Source organism: Rosa chinensis, chromosome 1, assembly GCF_002994745.2.
Source record: "Rosa chinensis cultivar Old Blush chromosome 1, RchiOBHm-V2, whole genome shotgun sequence".
Classification (NCBI taxonomy): Eukaryota; Viridiplantae; Streptophyta; class Magnoliopsida; order Rosales; family Rosaceae; genus Rosa; species Rosa chinensis.
In genome coordinates this window covers 38,940,031-38,962,324 of record NC_037088.1, presented here as the reverse complement: position 1 = coordinate 38,962,324, position 22,294 = coordinate 38,940,031, and the positions used below count along the sequence as shown (strand labels likewise).

General features: G+C 37.4%; 1 protein-coding gene and 1 long non-coding RNA gene across 2 annotated transcripts; both read right to left on the bottom strand.

Annotated features, from left to right (window-relative positions):
* Positions 1 to 12,487: 12,487 nt before the first annotated feature.
* On the bottom strand, positions 12,488 to 13,504 carry LOC121051213. The gene is made up of 3 exons (XR_005805346.1): positions 13,411 to 13,504; positions 13,116 to 13,184; positions 12,488 to 12,760 (listed from the first exon to the last, which is right to left on the bottom strand). It is a non-coding gene; the product is annotated as an uncharacterized LOC121051213 (long non-coding RNA).
* Positions 13,505 to 13,552: 48 nt separating this feature from the next.
* On the bottom strand, positions 13,553 to 15,666 carry LOC112166497 (cancer-related nucleoside-triphosphatase). The gene is made up of 7 exons (XM_024303365.2): positions 15,629 to 15,666; positions 15,495 to 15,516; positions 15,307 to 15,394; positions 15,098 to 15,188; positions 14,915 to 14,999; positions 14,629 to 14,785; positions 13,553 to 13,569 (listed from the first exon to the last, which is right to left on the bottom strand). The coding sequence occupies exons 1-7, from the start codon at positions 15,664 to 15,666 to the stop codon at positions 13,565 to 13,567; spliced, it is 486 nt and encodes a 161-aa protein (XP_024159133.1). The 3' UTR covers positions 13,553 to 13,564.
* Between the last annotated feature and the right edge of the window lie 6,628 nt (positions 15,667 to 22,294).

The window sequence follows — 22,294 nt, the reverse complement described above, 5'->3', positions numbered from 1 at the left end:
TTCAGAGGGTTTAGACCAGGGTCTGCTAGCATATGGCATCCGGTATGCTTGATATAAGGTGTACTCGATACACTTGGTGTCTGCAAGGATAGCCTTGGCTAGGCCTCATCATGGGCCGGGCTAGGGCAAGCCCTACCTAAATTTTAGGGCTTAGGGTAGGGCCGGGCTGGGCTTTGACCAAGTCAACTGAACTTAAGGTCAGGCCGAGGCTTTAATACGTAAGCCCTTACCCGCCCTTAAGAACCATTCCGCAAGGGGCGGGCTAGGCCTTTGTTTAACTCACATAAAACACAATTATAAACTCAAACTGAACCGAAAAAAAAAAAAAAATCTCACATATGCCAGGAAAAGAACCTGAGTTAATTACAAAGATCTACAAATATCTACAAATCTCACATATGCCAGGAAAGAAATAAACATTTCCTCTAAAACTCAGAAAACTCAGCCTCCATGCTTCTTAATGCCTTCTTTGCACTAATATGATCTCCGCATTTCACATACGTCAATCAATGCACTTTGAACAAACACATTAGGCCCAAAACTACTCTGAATCATGCATCCATGCACCTGGGCGCCAAAACTAAGGGCTAGAACAGATGTAGAAGCAGTCAATACGCTAGGGAATGTAAACTTATTGGATTCAACCCCTTGTGCTCGCATGTCTCAAAAACTCTTCAATGGCTTCAAGCCATCCCCATTTTGAGAGTACCCGGTAAGCATGACAGTCCATACAACATGATTTTTCCCATCTCGCAAACTCTCCCAAAAAACCAACCATTTAGCCCTTCTCTCTCTCTCAACCCAACCAGAAAACCATAAACATCACTCAAAAACTCAAATTTGAACCATAAATAATGATAACAGATACTGATAATAGAGGAAGGTCAAAGAAAAAAATTCCTAGACGCCGTCGCCCGAGACGATTGTGGAAGTGAGGATTCGACGCTGGAGGAGGCGGCATCGATGTTGAAGGAGGCAGAGGCGGCATCGACGCTAGAGAATGGGGAAATGGAATAGAGAAGAAGAGAGCCCGGGCGGCTAAGATTTGGATTTGGCATTTAGGTGTCGAAGTTTGATGCCCTAGACGCCTTAAAGAGCCTTGGACTTGGACTGACTTGGGAAAAAATGGGCCATTAGGCCTCAGACATTAATTGGATATTTGGGTAATTGGGTTTATACCCATTTTCTAATATAACATATACAGATTTTTTATTTTTATTTTTATTTCTATGTTATAGAAAATAATATATAAATTTTAGGGTTGGGCCGAGTAGGGCTTTTAGGGCCGGGCCGGGCCGGGCTTGGCCCATACGGGCTCAATAGGGTCGGGCCGTAGGGTAGGGCTGGGCTTTATTTATATGACATTCACCCTACCCTATTTGAGAAAGGGTAGGGCCGGCCCGCCCTAATGCAAGGGTCGGGTCAGGCTTCGACCCTACTGGCCGGGCTGGCTTAGGGCCGAAGGGCTAAATGATTAGGCCTGGCCTTGGCTATGTCAGTCTATTTTTGCATATGGCGATAGTAATAATTTTGGCGTGAAGCCGATAATGGCTGGAATGAATGTAGCTGATAGTGGCTGGAATGTACATGGTGGTATCGTTGTTGTTAAACTTGGCACAACCTTTCATTTTGCATGTAGTGGCATGCAATCATATAATGGAGAAAGATGAGACATGGCGATATTGTATAATGGAGAGAAGCCATGGCGATATCGTATTATGTAATGGAGAAATAAAACATGACGATATCATGTAATGGAGATAAAAGACTGAAATGTCATATAATAGAGAGGAAACATGGCGATACCTCGGTTTGGAGAAAGGTAACTCATACCGATATCATATAATAGAGAGATGACATATATCAATATCGTGTGTTGGAGAGAACTCATGGCCATATCGTGTAATGGGGAGGTAAAACATAGCGGTATTATATAGTAGAGATAAAGCGTGGCGATATCGTGTAATAGAGAGATAAAACATGGCGATACCGAGTATTGGAGTAAGATAACTCATGCTGATATCAGATAATAGAGAGATAACACATGGCGATATCATATAAAGGAGAGCGTGTCGTAATTATGCTTGTGGTAATTTGGATGTTTTCTGCAATAGTGTTAGGCTATGTGATCACAACCATGCTTGTAGCGGTGTTTAGCGTTGGCTATTTCATCTTGATCACATTGAGCCATTTCACTTTGATCGCGTTTGGGCGTTTCGCCTTGATCGCATTTAGCCATTTCTCATTGATCGCTTTTAAGCATTTCGTATTGATCTCATTTCTTTTAGGAATTTTGCCTTGATCCCATTTAAGCATTTCACATTGATCGCATTTGAGCATTTTGCATTGATCGCATTTAAGCACTTCGCATTGGAGCGTTTCGCATTGAAGCATTTCGCATTGATCGCATTGGATCATTTCGCATTGTGATCACATTGAAGCATTTCACATTGATCACATTTAAGCATTTCGCATTGATCACATTGGAGTATTTTGCATTGTGATCGCATTGAAGTATTTCGCATTGATCACATTGGCAATACAAGAGTTTGTGAGTGATAGCACTTATAGTGTTATATCAACACAACCAGCCATTAGCGATTTTATTGATTTGAGCCATTACGGTTTGGTTATGGGTTACGCAATAGTTTGAGATTGCTATAAAGCGTGCCCATGCCTTTAGTGATATTTTGATGGAGAGAGATAAGAAATGGCGATATCGAGCCAATTTCATTGAAAACTGCCAAAGGCAGTGACAGAATACAAGGCGATCACGGGTGAATACATGGCGATTATTAGAGAAGACGTGGCGGTCATCCAAGAATACATGGCAATCATCGGAGACTATCATTAGAGAATATATGGCGATCATTGGAGAATGCATTGAGATCATTGGAGAATACATTGAAATCATTGGAGAATCCATTGAGATCATTGGAGAATCCATTGAGATCATTGGAGATCGCATTGAAATCGTTAGGGAACACATTGTGATCATTGGAGAATACATTGAGATCGCTGGAGAATTGGTAGAGTTCTAGAGGGGCAGGGTTGTACGGGTATAGTCCCTAGTACCGCTAAGGCACGAGCAGGGAGTGAAGAGAGTGCATGTTAGGGTATAAGCGTGAAGCTAAAGTATGGGCGAGTATATGGCGCGCTAAGGCATGGCGAGTACGTTAACTATGTCGCTGAGGCATGGCGAGTGTGCAGTTAAGGCATGGCGAGTGTATCGTTCGAAACATGGTCAGTATGCCTCGTTGAGATATAGCGGATATAGGTCATCACTGAAGCATGGAGAACATATCGGTGAAGCATGAAGGATATATCGCTGATGCATGGATAACGCTGAAGCATAGATAATATATCATTAAGGTCTAGAGAAGATATCGCTGAAGTGTAGAGAACATGTCGGTGAAGCATGAAGGATATATCGCTGATGCATAGATGACGCTAAAGCATAGATAATTACTGCTAAAAGATAGATAACATACAGCTGAAACATAGGGGAGTTACCGCTGAAGCATAAGTGAGATACCGTTGTAGCATAGATGAGATACTATTGAAGCATAGAGAAGAGATTGCCAAGGCCTGGATAATATACCGCTGAAGCACAGATAAGATATAGTTGAAATGTGGCGAGCATTGGATGTATGTCATTACAGCATGGCAACTGCATCGTTGAAGCATTGGGAGCATGTCATTACAACATTGCAAGTGTATCGTTGAAGCATTAGGGGTATGTCATTGAGTCATTGGGAGTATTTCATTGAAGCGTGGAGAATATGACGTATATAGGAGTATGTCATTGAATTGTATAGCCATTTCAGAGTGTTTGAGTTAGGCAATAGTTTGGGATTGCTATACAGCTTGTCCATGCCTTTAGCGATATTTTGGTGGAGAGGTAAATCATTGCGATATCGTTGAAGCATTGGAAGTATGTCATTATAACGTGGCGAGTGTATCATCGAAGCATTTGGAATACATCATTACAGCATGGCGAGTGTATCATCGAAGCATTTGGGATGTCATTATAACATTGGGAAGCATCGAGAATGTCATTGAAGCATTGCGAGGCATTGGGTGTTCATTAAAGTATTGTGAGTGTGTCATTGAAGTATTGCGAGTGTGTCGTTGAAACATGGCGAGGGGGATCGTTAGGGCATAGCGAGTATGCACTAAGCGAGTGTTTCGCTAAAGCATGGCTAGTATATCACTGAAGCGTGGAGAATATAACGTTGAGGCATAGATAAGATACTGCTGAAGCATATGGGAGATACTACCAAAATATAGAGAAGATATCGCTGATGTGTAGAGAATATACTGTTGAAGCATAGAGCATAGATGAGATACCGCTGATGTGTAGATAATATATTGCTGGAATGGGATACTGTTGAAGCATAGAGAAGATATCGCTGAGGCATGGATAATGTACTGCTGCAGCATAAATAAGATATTGTTGAAGTGTGGCGAGTACAGGTCTCTGAAGCATAGCTAGTGTACGCCACTGGAGCATGGCGAGTATGATGTACAAGTCCCCTAGTATTGAGAACATTTAGCATGTCGAGTGTATATATACCATTTAGGCATGGCAAGTGTATGCCATTCAAGCACGGCGAGTGTATACCATAAGTCCCCCTAGTATCGAGAACATTTATCATGGCAGGAGCGAAGACTGATCTCGCTAGTGAAATTTCATGTGTATATAAGCAACAGATGTGCTAAACATGTAGTAGTATGTGAACATAACTCTATAAGATTAGAGTGTGTAAATAAGAGTATTGAGTATAGCTCAATGGGCAATTTTGTGTGCATGACACTATGGACCATCAGGTCCATTAGAACATGCAGTGGGACTATGTGAGCGAGTTGGGTATGAGTGAGCCAATGAACATTGAGCATGTGGGCATAGCCCAAGCAAGTAGAGCTATGCCCGATACTCAAGTGAGTCATAATCCAAATAAGTGTAAGCTCATAATGATAACAAATATCTATGTATGTCACAGTTTGTGGAGCGAGTACAACATGTATATATGTGGCAATGTAATCAAGATAAAAGCATGGCTTGTGTTTAGTATGTATTCATAGTGGAGATGCTAATAATATTTTGCATCTTGTATGCTAGCTTAATAATCATGGAGACATTTAAAGCATGGTATTAACATTTAGGCATAATAAATATGCTACTAGAAGAATCAGATTTTGTAGATATGCTTGGATGTTAGATCAATGAAGCATGTGAAGTATAGCATTAGCTCAAATTAGAAGGGTGCATGTAGATGAGAACTTATTTGGAGCTATTCGCAGGTGGTGAAAATATTGTAGAAAGATTGGAGTTGTCCATATATAAGACTCCATGTCGGCTAGCAAGTACTGATAGTGCGCTTGCTTTGCTCATATAAGGGAGGTGCCCGATTAGGTAAATGTGTTTCCTCCAAACAAGAATGAGTAGCATGAGTTCATGATTTGCTATAAAATGTCATCAATTTGCTGATGTAGAGGACAGTAATTTTGTCATTATAATCAAGCTTAGCACACAAGCAATGGTGTAAAATTAAATGATATTTAACAAGAGAGTGCACCAAGCAAAATATTTCTCTCATATGTATGGGGAGGGAGTGTATTCCATGCACTGTCAGTGCATGAGTACTTGCAATATGAATGTATGTAATTTTTTTGATATTAAAATATATAAAGGAGTAGATTAGATGAGTGACTATTATTTTTTTAGAGATTAAAATAACCGTCAGTGCACTTGCACTGTCGGTGCATACAATCCTCTCCAGTATGGGGATGGTGAGAAACATATGTATACAATGATGGCCATGGTCAATTGTGGACTAGTCGTGCATTTACAATGATGATTCACAAAAGACGAGACGGGCTTCTAGCCAAACCCACCGTCATTTAAGATGTCAAGATGGTGCTTTGTTCAATGAATCAATAGAAGCTAGTGTTGCAGTCATGTGCAGCAAAAGGTTTAATTAATAAACAATGTTATTAGAACATTTGTGAAAATGCATGTAGCATGGTTTTCATAAGATTTTGCACGTTGCAGTGTGACACCATGAGCAAAAATTGATGATGTAAATTACACTTTGATTTTAGTGTGAAGCGATGCAAGGCCTAAACATGAAACCCGGTTTACCAAGTAGATATGGCATTATAAATTATAATACTGGGTATGTGCGTAATGTCTAGCCACTCATGCTATGAGGCGTACAAGCGCTGCTGCTAACAATGAACGATGCATGACCTCGTGTCCACTAAGTAACGTGGTGATGGCCAGTTGTCTAGTATATAAGGATCACACAAATTATAGCCGAGAGTTGCTGTTGCATGCTAATATTCAACAAGTGCATATTGTAGTGAACAATATATGGAGTGAGAAGGCATGGAGCTGAGAAGACTTGGATTTATTTAACTGCTAATTTCAGTGTCTGGGCTGTGGCTGAGTAGCACCGACTTACTACAGCTAATAGGTGGTAAAGCCTTCAGAACATCTACAACATTTTCTTTCTGATTACATAGTTATGATAAAGGTTATCCTTTCCCTTTGACCCAGTAGAAGAGTATTGGTTCTCACTGCCCAGAGTCAATACCAGAGTGAACAAGCGTGAAGGGGTACACATGGGTGTCCACAGTAGATCAGTGGGTGACCAAGCCTCCTTTTGGGTGCCCAGAGTTAGGTTTTTTTTGTTGGGTGCTGAGATTGTGCTAGTGTATCGAGACGAGAGGGAGATGCCGAGAGAGGAGTAAAGATAGTTTTTTCGACATGCCGAGAGAGGAGTGATACCGAGAAGGTGTTATGGTCACTGAGAATCTCAGCATCAGTTTCCAACTTTCCAATTTCCAGATTCTTGAATGCATAAGAAACATGAGCAAAGCCACAACTCTCGAATCCTCGGAAGCTGCCCTCAAATTCGAGAGCTACAAAGGCCACACATAATAGAAAGAACAGAAGCCATCGAGACTGAGCTGTTGCTCAGGCAGATTATTGACAACTGTACTCTCTTTTTTTCTTTCCTTTTTTTTTTAAACGATGAACATCACCGTGATACCTCGAGAGAGTAAGAACTTGCTTTGCTTGTGCCGGCGAGTGCAATGGATGCGATGCCGAGGTGTGACGAAGCGAGAAGCGCTTAGTGGTACAAGTCGCAATCTACGACCCAAGTTTAGGTGTCGAGGTCTCACATATCGAGAAGTTTCCGGATGCCGAGACGGAGTTCATGACCTCCAAAAAGACGATGTTGGTTTCTGGGTGCCAAGACCGATGTCGAGAGTTTAACACAAGATTGGTATCAAGGGGGACTCCGGATTCCGATACTGAGAAGAGAGGGCAGTGAGTACTCGAAATGGGCTTCCATTCGGACTGGGTTTCCGGGTTTGCACCGAGGTGAAGAAAGAGGTTGGACGGAGCATCTTGCCTTGCTTGGATGAAGCTTGGGTGCCCAAATCAATTATGGGCGCTGGCATCGGCGAGTGGTACTGCTCCAGCAGAGATGATAGCTATAGTTGTGACAGAAATTGATCTCTGATTAACCGAGAACAAAGGTTCCCTTCCCTTTTTGGTTTCTCTCTCATCAACTCGTTTCATTCTTCTTTGCCAACCCAGATTCGAGATGGCCCTTGTTGTTTATAGTTGAGAGATGTGTGACTGAGAGGATAAGCTACCGCTAAGAGAGTCACCGAGGAAGTCTCGAAGAGAGGAAACTAGATTAGTGTTTCTCACCTCCATTTTCTGATGAGTCACGAACTGAAGAGTCTCACAAGCAAGCCCTGAGCTACAAGTTGAGAGAGATGAAGGGGGTGTATTGTATTTGGATTTGTGCAGACTTTTTTTAAATGACAGACTTTTTGAAAATTCCACAGACTGTTTAAAAAGTTGATAGACTGTTATGGATTTTTTAAAACCATTGATTTTAGCAACAGATTTTTATTGATTCATGAAAATCTATATACTTTATTATGAATGACTTCTACAGATTTCCTAGGATGTACAAAATATAAAAAAAAAAAATTAAAGCAAATGCAGCCCAAACACAAAACAAAATAATAACTTGTTGTCTCTTCAATGCTCCAGTATCTTCTAATAGAAATTGACTCAAATAAATGATTGTTAGTCTGTCTAGCGAGTTTGTTCTCATTCCTAATCTCCCAACAACATAAATATACAATATAGATCACTTGATGTTTATGGTTAATTATTCTCATCAATTTTGTTTTCGCTGATTAACATATATTGTAGCAATATCGGTCAATGCCTTGATCTATAGTCAATCAATTGAAATTTAATTGTTCAACCTTTTTTTGAACCATAATATAAATTCAAATTAATGAGAATAATTAATTAATAAAATAAAATTTAGTATGGTTCAAGATCTTAGGGTTAGACCAAAATATTTGAGTTTTAGGGTTTCATAAATCATTTTTATTGCTATTAGGGTTCAAAGTATCATAATTGAAAAAACAATATATATATATATATATATATATATATATAATCACATTCAACAACTAAAATGAACATGTTGGGTATAAAAAAAGGTTGATATCATAAAAGATTAGAGAAAAGACAAAAAATTAAGAAAGAGAGATGATGAAGGATAAACTTCTTCGTGCGTAGAGAGAAGAACTTTGATAGACCTTTTTTTTTTTTTTTAAGAGGAAACTTTGATAGACTTTTTAAAATCTTTGGTCTGGAGGCTGGAAAATCATTGGAGTTTGGTATGTATAGTTAACACTACAAAGTCCATGATTATCAATGATTTTCTAATTCCATAAGTATGAATGATATTTTGAATACCTCTGTACTTTTATTCATTTTTAAAAGTCATAATTGAATGCCCCTAGATTTTGGTGGAATTCATGAAGTCTTTAAAAATCTTAATTGAATACCTCAAGACTTTCATAGACTGTTAAAAGTCTATATTGAATACACCCAGACTTTTAAATTCCATAGATTTCTTTAAAAGTTCCACTAATTCCATATACAATACACCCCTCGAAGGCTATAGCTGCGTGATTAATTAGAAGTTGCACCTGTGTTTGATTTACGAAGAGAGAGGAGGTCAGGTGTTGAGAGAGAATCTGGGTGTCCAGAACAGTTCTGGGCAACCATGGTGTCGGCCCGTGTAAGGCTTCCGGCCGTTGTTGGATGACGTAGAGACCGGGTTTGACTCGTCGGAGGTCAGCGGACACCGTGGTGGTGGAGGTGAGGCATGGTGGTGCCTAGATACTCACTGATAGAGGAGATAGAGAATCTCATATCTGGTTTATCTCTCCTCAAAACTTTCTGCAATTGAAACCCAGAAACCATATATGGTTTGATTTTGCTGTGAGGAAGATGAAATTCAAGAAGAATATGTGGAGGAGATGAGCCCTTGGTGTGTTAACATGGGGGGATCCAAGATGAGAGAGAAAATTTGTTGCTGGAGAAAAAAATTTAGTGAGATAATGAAATTGCTCATGGTGAGCTATGTGTGTTTTTCGGAGGTTCAACCATCTTCTAGCGCCAAATGTTTCTGGGTAAGAAATGGGGTTGTCGTGAGAGCTTATACCTTCGAGATCCGTACCTGTCATTCATGAACAGAGGTCAGAGGGAAGACCGGGCTAGCCAGCCTTCCACCCTTTGATGCCTAAGTCAGATACATGTAAGAATGTAGACTAGGTAGGAGTAAATGGAGAGTGGTGACTTACCTTAAGTGAGTGGAGAGATATGTATTTATAGTGTGGGGATGGGCTTGTCACCCCTTTGTTTCCAATGTGGGATTAGCTGTGGTCCACCTAATACCGCAAGTGTATGGTATCGGCAACATGTCTAGGCCTTATTGGCGTTACTTTAAGTGGCTAATGAGCCTTGTGCTTCCGATACTTGTGCATGAGAGGTATTTATACCAACACAATCATTGATGAAATGATTCAAAAAAAAAAATAAAAAAATCAAAATCAAAATCAAAATAAAAAAATAAACGGTTGACCTTTTTACCTTAAAAAAAAATTTAGGCTTTTAACGTACCATCCATGAAAGTCTTAAGGTATATATTCAATTAAGATTTTAAATTTTTTTTATGAATTGCACCAAATTCTAAGAGTATTCAATTAGGACTTTTATAAATAAATGACAGTATAAGGATATTTAAAAAATCATTCATATATACGAAATTAGAAAATCATGAAAAATTATGGAATTTGTAGTGTTAAGAATAAATACCAAACTCTAATATTTTTCCAACCACCAGACCAAAAATAATTGAGCGTGAAAAAGTCTATCAAAATTCTCTCTCTACGTGCAAAGATGTTAGTTCTCCGTCATCTCTCTTTCTTGGTTTTTTTTTTCTTATCTTTTCTCTAATATTTTGTGGTATCAGGATTTTTTCAATACCCAATATGTTCATTTTTATTACTGAATGTGGTTTTTTTTTTTTTTTTTTCCAGTTGTGATACTCAAAACTGTAATAGTAATAAAAATAAGGAAAAAATTCAGTTTGCTCTCCTAAACTTTGGGGTTAAAATCAGTTTGGTCCGTCTTTCTGAGAATTAATTACGTCGGTTCCTGCACTTCTAATTTCCATCACCCATGTCCAAATTTCAAAATTTGCTTCAATCATAACGTCACAAGCTGATGTGGCACCGACATGAGGTCCCACTTTTCAGACGTTAAGCTCCCAAGAAGGGCAAAAAGGACATTTCAAATTTAATATAATTTCTATTTTTTATTTTATTTTTTTATTTTTTATTTTTCTCTATACTCTCTCTCTCTCTCTCTCTCTCTCTCTCTCCAATGTCGAGTTCCACCCATAGACTTATGCTCCCAAACAACTGTCTCCCCTGACACCTCCATCTACGTTTGTCCAAAAGATGCTCAGGCGATTTAACATGGACAAAGCTCATCTTGCTAGCACTCCCATGGTCGGTCGAAGCTTGGATGCAAGTAAAGATCCATTTCGTCCAAAGGAAGATAACGAAGAGGTGTTGGGAGCTGAAATTCCCTATCTAAGTACAATAGGCGCATTATTGTACTTAGCCCAATGTACTCGTCCAGACATTGCATTCTCAGTGAACTTGTTAGCTAGATTTAGCTCAGCGCCAACGCAGAGTCACTGGAATGGTATCAAGAACATTTTCTGATACCTAAAAGGAACCATTGACTGGGGACTGTTCTTTCCATACAGAGAGACAAGAGGGACTGTAGATGGAACTGCAATCCCTAAAGGAAATGTTGATGGCGAAAGCGCCACTCACTACACCGAAACGCCAAATGACATTTTGGTTGGTTTTGCTGATGCTGGGTACCTCTCTGACCCACATAAAAGTCGTACCCAAACTGGTTATGTATTTACCATTGGGAACACAGCGATATCTTAGAGATAAACCAAGCAAACCCTTGTGACTACCCTCCTTGAACCACTCAGAGATCATTGCTTTATATGAGGCGGTTCGTGAGTGTATATGGTTAAGAGCTATCATTACACATATTCGAGGGACTAGTGGTTTGAGTTCTACCACTGAAGAGCCTACTTGCATTTATGAAGATAATGCAGCTTGCATCGAACAGATAAAGCTAGGATATATCAAGGGTGATAATATAAAACAAATATCGCCAAAGTTTTTCTACAATCAGCAATAACAGGCCTTCCTCAAGATTCAAGTGAATCAAGTAAGGTCTGAGGAGAATGTGGCAGATTTGTTCACCAAATCATTGTCTAAGACCATATTTGAGAAACATGTGAAAAGCATAGGAATGCGAAGACTTTCTAAGCTCCCTTGATTAATGTAAGGATTAGGGGAGGTGTAGACATCAGGAGGAGTCTAACACACACATGTCATCCTCAAATGTAAAAGGTGCGTTGTGCTCTTTTCCTTCGACCAAGGTGTATTTTTTGTCCCCCAAAGTTTTTATTGTTACTTGGCAAGGTTTTTAATGAGGCAATAACTCGTGCACTATTTCTCTTTGACTTGGCACAAGGGAGAGTGTTAAAGGAAAAACACATTATGTGCCTTCGTCAAAGTGACTGACGGAAAGGGAATCAAGGAATTAGCGATTACCATCTATCAGCAAAGATTACGGATCAATCAGCATTTAATGTCATTATTGTAATTGATATTTCCGTTGTAATTCTCTCCCTATACACTACTAAAAAAAACTTCAATTGCGACGACAGTTTGCGACGGTAAATAGTGATTTTGCCGTAGCAAATACTATTTGCGACGGCAAATTAAGCTTTTGCGACGGAAATTCCAGCGTTGCAATAGGTGGCGTCACAAGATCCAATTGCGACGGTAAATTTCCGTTGCAAAAAGTATTTGCGACGGAAATTATTGCCGTCGCAAAGGCTAATTTAGTTGCGACGGGTACTTTGCCGTCGCAAAAAGATATTTCATTTTTTTTATAAAAAAAAATCTGGTGTGAATTTCACACCAAAACTAATACTGTACTGCAAAAATTATAAATTGAAAAATGTTAAAATATCATATGAACTCATTTCAATTACAAATCAACAATTACAATTGTAAGACCAACCAAAGGTTTTGCAAAATTACAAGCATCAAAATACCTAAAACTACTAGCTTCTTGTTGAAATTAAGAGTTACACACGAAGCTAGTGACCAAAACTTCTTAACCATATTTATGACTAACATCCTCCTTGCTTGTAACATTCTTCACCCGAAACCCGAATACTATTGGAAGGAGACCTTCGGTTGCCCAGGAAGTTATACAATCCTATCAGCTTCTTCTTCATTTATTGATCCATGACTTGTGCTTTTGAAGAGCCCCACAAGCAAAATAGAGACATGTCCTTAATAATTTATCCCACAGATAGCAAATAGCAAGTACATACCAAAGAGATAAATTAACTTTTGTAACCATAGACAAAACTTATGATTGAGAAGCATACAGGTTTTAGAGTGAAATGGAAATGAGAAAGAGCATGATTCTTAAAGCAAAGTTTCTTGAACAACATTTCTGCATGATCAAAGATATAGACCACAACGCTAATAAATCAGCAGTTTTATGAACACAAAAGGATGCAGGCATGCAAAAGATCAAAAGATACTCATACAAGGAGACTAAAAGCATAGTAGAGATAGAAATAACAACAATAAAAAACATGCACCTTATTCTTATACTTGTCTTTGGATGACAATGAACCAGAATCTGCATTCATCTTTTGAAGATACTATTTCTGCAAAAAGTTGATAACAATAGCTACTCAATTAGAGAAAAGATTTACATATTTACATTTCAATACCAGACTATCAAAATCATCCTCTTACTAGTATGAATGAAAACAAAATGCCCTAATTCTAAATTATTGATACAAATATCATGCTATTCTTATATGAATATCCCAAAAACAACATTAACGAATTCAAACTCCAAATCCAATTGCAATGTCCTTATTGACTTACAAGAGTAAAGCTGGTGACAGTGTAGGTAGTATTGGCAACAAATCAGCAGTAGACCTTGTAGCATATTTATGCCCAGCAAAAGGAAGCCAATATTCAAAACCAATATTTATGCCCAGCAGTATTTATGCCCAGCAGTAGACCTTGTCCCTCATAATTATCCTGCAAATTCAAAAACACAAACCACACTAAATTGATTGAATTCAAAACAAGCCAATATTCAACACCCTTAATTAAAATCGCAATGTCCATTATCTTCACAACCTTAACTGAAATCTGATACTTTTAGTATAAGCAGGTATCAATCTTGCTAAACTACCAAAACTAAGACTAACATTATGCAATGATCAACCTCAACATCAACATTAACCTAAACCCTTCAAACCCTTGTAGCAATTCACAAAATAAAAGGAGCACCAAAACGAAATGGAACGGGAGAGAGATAATGAACTGGAACGAATGGGAAAAAGGACCTTACTATCAGTACAAAAGATAAAAACACAATATCAGACCATAATCTTAAAGGTAAGAGATTAGATATGCAGATCATGGAATCCAGACTACAAGATCCTAATCTTCAAAGGTAAAACAAAATATAATCAAACAATCTAAGGCTCCTTGATCCTTTTTAATTAGTGGAAGAAAGTTAAAATAAAGCAAAATAAATTTTTCCAACAGTGGACAGAATCAGCTCTCTGCTGCAAGTCATTACATCAACTGCTATCACTCTTTGATGAACTATCCTAATCATAGATAACTCATATACCTAGTCTTGGTATCTAGCTTTTCCTCTAACATAGATAGCTCATACCTAGCTCTTTGGTGGCTTTAAATAAATTTTAGGAAGAATGCCAAACATGTTACCCTTTTTCTATGAACAAGAAAGACAGAACAATGATTAGTTATCACAAAATTTTCAAATGACTTGGTGTTTTTTTAATTTTTTTTTTATGAACAGAAATAAAAAGAAACTGGAGTGGAAAACAACTTTTTAGAAAATCATCAAAACTGAAGCAAATGTTGAAATATATATATATATATATATATATATATTTCAACATTTGCACAAGGATTCGCCTTTTAATGCCTTTCCCCCCTCTATTACCAAAAGAAAATGCACAAGGATTTGCAAAGCGCATGAGTGATTTGAGTAAGCATCGCAAGCCAAAGTAAATCAAAAGATTAGATAAAGAAAGAATGGCATGTGTGAGGGTTATGTACCTGCTAGTATATCGCAGCCAACTTTTGGAATTGGAACTGACGCCAAAACTGGAACATTGGATTCCAGCACTCTTAAGACAGCAGGGAAGAAAGATGAACCGAACAACTCCATCTTACTGACTTCATCGATGATAAATAGGTCAGTATCTTCTCTTACCTGATAAGAATAGAATTCTTCAATTCAAAAACTCATGACATAGACATGATGCACTCGGCCGTCTAATCCATAAATAAGATCACTTTTAACTACATGTTTAACAATTAGCAGTGCAAAACAATATCCCACCTGCAATTCAGGAATTGCCATGGACTCAAACGACGCAACATCTACTTTGTACTTCCCCACATTGGGCCATCTCAAAGATTCAGGGCTGAAATATATAGCAATATTGATGCATTGAGCCTTAACTGGAACTAAATGAATGAATGATTGATCTGGACAATGAACAATTATGAAGATTGAGAAGACCTGGAAATGATGGATGAGGCAAGCGGAGCGGTACGGCCGTCTAATGTGACCACCTGGAACCCAACTCTCTCACCTCCTTGTCTAACCTCACCTATACAATTGAAATTGATAAAAGACAAATTAATATTCTAAACATCGAATCCAGAGTTGTATGTATATGAAAACAGTTTAAGAAATTGAGATTAAGAGTGAGAGTGAGAGGGGATTACTGGTGTAGAAACCCTGAATCTTTAAGTTAGGGTTTGAGGATTTCAGGGTTTCAAAGACTTTCACTATTAGAGTGGTTTTACCAACACCCTGCATTAGATTTAGAATCATATATAAATCTTGTCAAAAATTGGAAGTTTATAGAGATAGAAGATAGAGAGAGAGAGAGTGTGTGTGGTTGCAAACTAACCGGAGGTCCAGTCACCAGCAAGCTTCAACTGAATAAGCTTAAACCCTCATCCTCCTCTTCCTCCTTATCTGAATCGACCACCGCTTTGAGATTAAGAAAACCCATATCGGAGAGCCTCTTTTTTCTCCGCTTACACTCCCACCGCCGCCGCCACGATAGGGGTCGTATTCATCGTCCTCCTCCTCCTCCTCCTCGGCCAAGTCGTCAATGAAGCTCGATCTCCTTCGCTTGTCACCGAATCTCTCTCTTCAATGGCAGCCGAGGATCACTAGGTCAGGGTTTTGAGCTCGGTGAATGAAGCGTGAGAGAGAAAGAGGAGGAAGTGTCGCGTGAAAGAATTGATCTAGATCTAAAGGAATAGTCGTATTTGTTTCTTTTTTTTTTAATTATACAAGCGACGGCGTGACTATACCGTCGCAATTGATATATAATTATGCGACGGTAATGTTATGTCCGTCACAAAAACTCTTTAACATGCAACGGTAAAATAGTCGTAGCACATGCCATCACAAAAGCTGACTTTTTGCGACGGAAAAGTTTTCCGTCGCAAATTTTCGAAGCAATTGAAGTTTTTTTTAGTAGTGATATAAAGGGACTATGAAATGAAATGAGTAGACCAATTCCAATTCTGGATTTACTTTTACATAATAGGATATGTATAATAGGATTTGTTTTGTTCTCTCTCACCAATATGCTTTTTATTCTTATTAAATATATACAAATGCTTTAATGATGATGTAGTGAAATTGGAAAATGAAAATAGATAAAGAAAATAAAAAATATATAATATAATATTATCGAATTGGAAAGACCAGAGAAAATAAATATAATATATTTTTGGTATAATTATTGTCCTTAATAGTCATTTTATATATAGGAGGTTATATATGTCATTTAATAATTCATAATAGAGTAAGATTAAATGAGCAGATTTGGAGGTCCAAATAGAAACACTCATGTATGAACTGTTCTAAAACCTTTTAGACACTCGAATTAATATCTATGAAAATTTAGGGGTTGGGAGAAAAGAATTCAAAAGTAATTATTGTGAGATATTAATGAGGGCCATCCATTCTTACATCGCTTGATCTGGACCATTCATTTGGTTCCTTAAGGTTATATATACCATATGGATGAGAAACTAACGGAGAGAATGCTTACTTTCTGGATATTTCCTAAATCCACTATCTTTCTTGGCTTGCTAGCAAGCGACCTTTGTGGTAACATATATGTTGATGGTTTCAGTTTGGATCGCGATCCTTCCCTTCTTGTCTTTGCAACCCCGATGGTGACGATTCGAAAGGTTGTAAGATCGATCCAAGTAGCGATCTTGTAGATGGTGTGGTTTAGTTTCGTTTTCAATAGATGTTTAGATAATAAAAAGAATAAGAAGAAGAGACTCATCGAGAGGATTAGAGTTAGAGTGAAATTTTTAATTCACGCCGAAATCATACTATTTCCATTTAATCTAGATTCAAGGTGTTATAGTTCGTCTAGAGCTATCACTCAGTCAGTTTGAATCAGTTATAGGCATTACCAACTTCAAAATCAAAACTTTCGGTTTCAAAATTGAGCTAGCAATTACCAACAAAACTTTTTGATTTTTATATTCATATACCAAATTCGATATTACCAACTTTAAAATAACTAATTCTTTGTAATATAAATTAGAATGAACAATACTATGTTTTTCAATTTTATAGTCGTAAACTTTGTATCGATCTACTTATTATAGTTTTCTTTTGTACATATGACCAAGGTTTTAAATATCGGTATCTTCATATGTATCGGTACTTTGAAAAAGGGAGATATCGGAAATATCGGGGATACAAGGTAACAAAATGTCGTTTTTGAAAAAAGTCAATTTATTAGAAATTTAGAACTACATATAAATACATATGAATGTCAACTTCATCTACATCCAAAAAGAGACTCTAGGTAGTTGAAAAGCCGCTCGCTGGTATACGAAAATGCAATAATCAGACCAAGACATATGACCCATATAGTGCAAATTGTAGTGATGAACATGATAGTTATAGATCTCTTTAGAGCTGCCGACTGTTTCCCCTGTAAGAGGATAATAAGGATGAACCCAACTGGATGACTGATCATATACTTCTCCATATTGATTATGTCCATAAGCATCATAACCAAATTGATTGTTGCCTTCATGAGATTCATTTGAGATCCCACTGCGCTCTGTGCCTAAACTGATAGAGTCAAAACTTAAGGCAATTGAAGAACCATCAGATGAGGTACTTTAATCATCAGTTGCACCTCTAGTCCTCCTCCCATATCGGGTCTTCTCTTGAGCACCATGACCACCTGTTCTCACTCCGTGGTCTTCATCTTGGGTGGTATGATCAAAATTACCTTCACAGGTAAATTGGAATCCTCCATCCATAGAAAATTGTCCATATTTATATCTTTCACCTCCACCATCTGTTCCATTTCCACCCTCTCCACCATCATCAGAACTATCTAGAGTTGCTGTACCACCCCACGCATCATCACTATCTGAATTATCTTCTAGGTTTTTAACAACTTCTTCAGATAAGACTCTCTCTACGTTGATTCTAGCATTAGTTGCAGTTTCTACAACTTGTGGAAGAGATCTTCCAGCTTCATCATCGAGGTGTGCAGGCATAATCCAATCATGAAGTGGATCAATGCCATTATCAAGTGGCTCACTTGCAACATGAAGTAGATCTATATAGTTGTTTTCATTGACCACATTATTCTTTGCCTGTTTATCTCACAGCCGCAGCTTCATGATGTAGTAGCAGTATACAAGCTTTTCCAACTTTTGATATTCCAAACGGTTCCTTTGCTTGATATGAATAATAGCAAATGTACTCCAATTTCTCTCACACGCAGAAGAAGAAGCCGTTTGTGCCAAAATACGCATTGCAATTTTCTGCATGTTTGGTGCAGAATACCAACATTGTGCCCACCAATCAGCTGTAAAGCTACTACAATGAGTTACTGCTATAGTAGATAAACATTTCTATTAAAGAAATTATATGTGTGTGTGTGTGTGTTTTAATGTATACATATACCACAAACCTGTTTTTCTGGTTTCTCTTGTTTTTCTTGCTATGGTTGACCCAAATGATTCCTTTGCATTTCTAAAGCATACAATCTCCATTAACCATTTGAAAATTGGTCATTTATAATCCCAAACTTTTTTTAAGGTTGTCATCAATAAGAAGTTACCTCATCCACAAATGTATTCGCAATTTCTCCATTTATGTTAAATTTTCGACAACTGTTGCCAGAGAATTTGTGAAACGTGTGCTATAACCAACATTAGGTCGATAATGAAAATTTGTGTTTAAGAAATATGCTACAAACAATAAACCAAAAAGTTATATAGTATAGATCTTCATCTAACTAAGTAATTATCAAGAATTCAAGATACAAACGTATTTCGAGATAGAGAAATAATACCTGTGAGTCTCTCTTTGCCTTTAGGAGATCTCTCTTCACACAGATTTTCATTTAGAGAATTACTGAGTTTTTTTTTTTTACCTCAAATTTTATAGATATTTCTTCACTTTATCGGGGATATATCAAGAATATCTAATATATCGGGGATATTTGACGATGTCGGAGAAATTTCACAGAAACGGTAAAAGATAAGATATTTACCCCCCTAGATATATCGGTCCGTTGAAAAAAAAAGAGATATCGGGGGAGATATCGGAAATATCGCAAATATTTAAAACCTTGCATATGACATCAAGTTTTAGTCATTTTTAATAAATCTAGGTTATTTAACCATCTTCGACCAAATTACTTAAAATACATGTACTATTAATGTAGTAATGTTCATACTATTATGAAACTTGTTATGTTTATTTCTTTATATACATGTATGTATATTGAAAAGTATAGTATATAAAGCTAATATTTAGATAATCGGTAGATTCAATATTTACAAAATCAAAACAACTTTTTCAGTAATTTTCGGTTTCGGTTTTATCGGTCTCGTCGGTTTCAAGTAGAAGGAGATTCTTTTCTCATTATAAAGATGGTAAGAAGTGTTTTCAAGGTTTCTTGGAGGTTTTCTTCAATCTCTTACCGACATTCAACATTTTCATGATAGTTTTACAAGCATATTTTTCTAAATATCTCCTGAGAGGCCAATATCTTTCAACAATTTTTTCAAGAAAATTTGCAGCTTAATTTATGTCAAAATTATATAGATCATAATAGTGAAATGTAGATCTTCCAGCCTTGGTTTCACCTAACCAATTAATATTAGAAGTTATAAGAAATACTGACCAAAAGTTGGTCAAGTTATAACATGACCGAATCTGAAAGTTTGAGACTGAAGGCCAAAAAAATTAAAAAAATAAAAGAACCTACTATTTCAAAAAAGATTAAAAATTACTCAATTTTTCATGATCAAACTTGATCCACCATAAACAGCCATGTTCACCTGGTCAGTTTCTAACCAAAAAAACTATGCTAACTACATTTGGATGTAAATCTAATGGTGGAAAAAATTATTTTTAAGTTGAGTTGTTTTGTTTTCAACCCTTAGATATGTAAATCCAAGAGTGATTGATCATCAGACAAAAAAAAAAAAGTGATTGAACATAGTTTGTTTGGTCAGTTACTGACCAGGTGAACACTACTACCACCATAAATTTGGTTTCATGTAGCATAAAATCCATATTTTGTTTCCCATGAGAAGATAAATTTTTTTTCCCTAAATGGTTAGATTTTTTTCTAAATGACTATTAACTTCATTTACAGTTTGTTTTAAATCTGCCCTGGGGAAGAGAATATTTTTTCCCTAAATCGGCCCTGGGGAAGAGAAGAATTCTTCCTTAAACCTTGACAATACTCGACAATCCTGCATTCAAAATGATAGCCCAGGGCAGATTTTGTTTCTCTTGAGAAGAGAAGATTTCTTCCCCTGCCCAGAGTTTGTTTTATCAGTTATATCATACTCGACAACGCTGCAGTCAAAATCATACTCCTCTATTTATTAGTCATTAATTATTGAGAATTTCCTTTTTCTTTCTAATATGTTTCAAAAGGCATGATAGGATTAAGTTCTCTTTCATGGAGGATTTGGCAACTGCCAGCCTTTCATCTTTAAAATGAAACTCGAAGTTTTTTGCTTTGGCCTGTTTCATTACAACTGTACGTGTGTAACAGTAATTTGTATAAACATATCTAAATGGACTACGTACATGCAACTGCTCAAATCTATTTTATAACAATTTCATGAAGCAAATTTAATTTACAGTACTACAAGTTAAATCCTCAATACCATTCAGACAATCCATATCCACATAGAACTGATGACCAGAAAACTGGTCGTAAAAATCTGGGTATTCTAATATCAATCAATCCCACTAATTGGTCCTCTTTACAAAACTAGCCGGTTAACAATCAACATGATAAAATTAATTTTCAAAACTAACTAAGATTCTAATTGTCTACTTTGCTGAGCCTTCTCTCTGTCATATTTCTTGCACCACATCGGATTACCATCTACCAGATACTTTTGTAAATCCTTGCCCTGAAGGACCAGCGCCGGCATGAGTACTGATCGGAACACAACCTTTCCGAACAGTGGTGGCTGCCCAACTGGCCGGTGTACGTACACCCTCTCCACACAGTTAGGGCCAAATTTCCTGCCGAATATCAAACACAATTAGATCAAGAATATTACAAATTCCACTGAAACTACATGCATCGATGTTATTAACAGTTGCAAACATGATTTATAAAAACATACAGATATACAAATGGAATTAAAGATTTCATTTTCATATAAACACGAATACAAAAACTTACTCGTTGAAGAACGATATGATGCTGAGCTCCTCAATAGGATAACCGTTTGAGAATGTGAGGAAGCAGCACCTATCCTCTTCTGGTGCCCGGTTAATCCTGGGGTGAAATGCCGGTGCATCCGGGTTCAGTTGAAAACGACTTGCTGATGGTGCAGCCCCGAGTATGCCTGCACCCCCATGATTAGGCACCATGGTCGAAGAGAGAGAAACTGAGCAAGAGATCAGAAAGAAATAGTGAGAGAGAAAGTAGGGATCGAGCAAGATCTCAGGTATATGGAAAGAGATCTAGAGAGCGAAAGAGATAGATTGAGACTGGGCGTGTTTAAGTCTCCAAGGAGAGAGTGTTCTGAGTGCTTGTTGGGTGTGAGAGAAATGAGGAGGTGAAGATTAGCTTATATATCTTGTTCAGCCAATGACAGTTGAGGTTTTATATGGAAAGTAGTGAATGGTTTTGTACACTTAATATTCAAGCTGGAAATCTGAGATGGAAGGGGTGCGTTCCCACGCGGTTGGAGAATCAGAAAGGTACATTTCTTGTTTTGAATTGGTTGTACTAGACTTCAAAGGTTCTAATGTGTGTGGAAATGGAGTTTTTTTTTCTAAAATTAGGGTTAGAAAAAGTGACATTTTCATTAGTCTTCTTTAGAGAGAAATTTTGTGTGCTTGTATGTGGGTGTGACTGGAAACATATGTGGCTAGAAGTCCACTCTTCTTAATTTGATTCTCAATTTCCTCAACTCTGCCCGTTTGGTGTCTTGACAATTATGAGTTGAAAAGGGTAATTATTCGCACCGTATCTCTCAAATGCATATCCGCTCCTCACATATTTTTGGCGAAGGAAACTAAGTTGCATATACTTTTGATAATTTTGGTCTTTCTTCGACATGCTTGGTTTGGTGGAAATTGCCTCCTAATTGTTTGTTATCGTTGAGTAAAAGAGATTATTTGGTTCTTCCTAATTTTTGTTTTTGTTAGTTGGTGTTT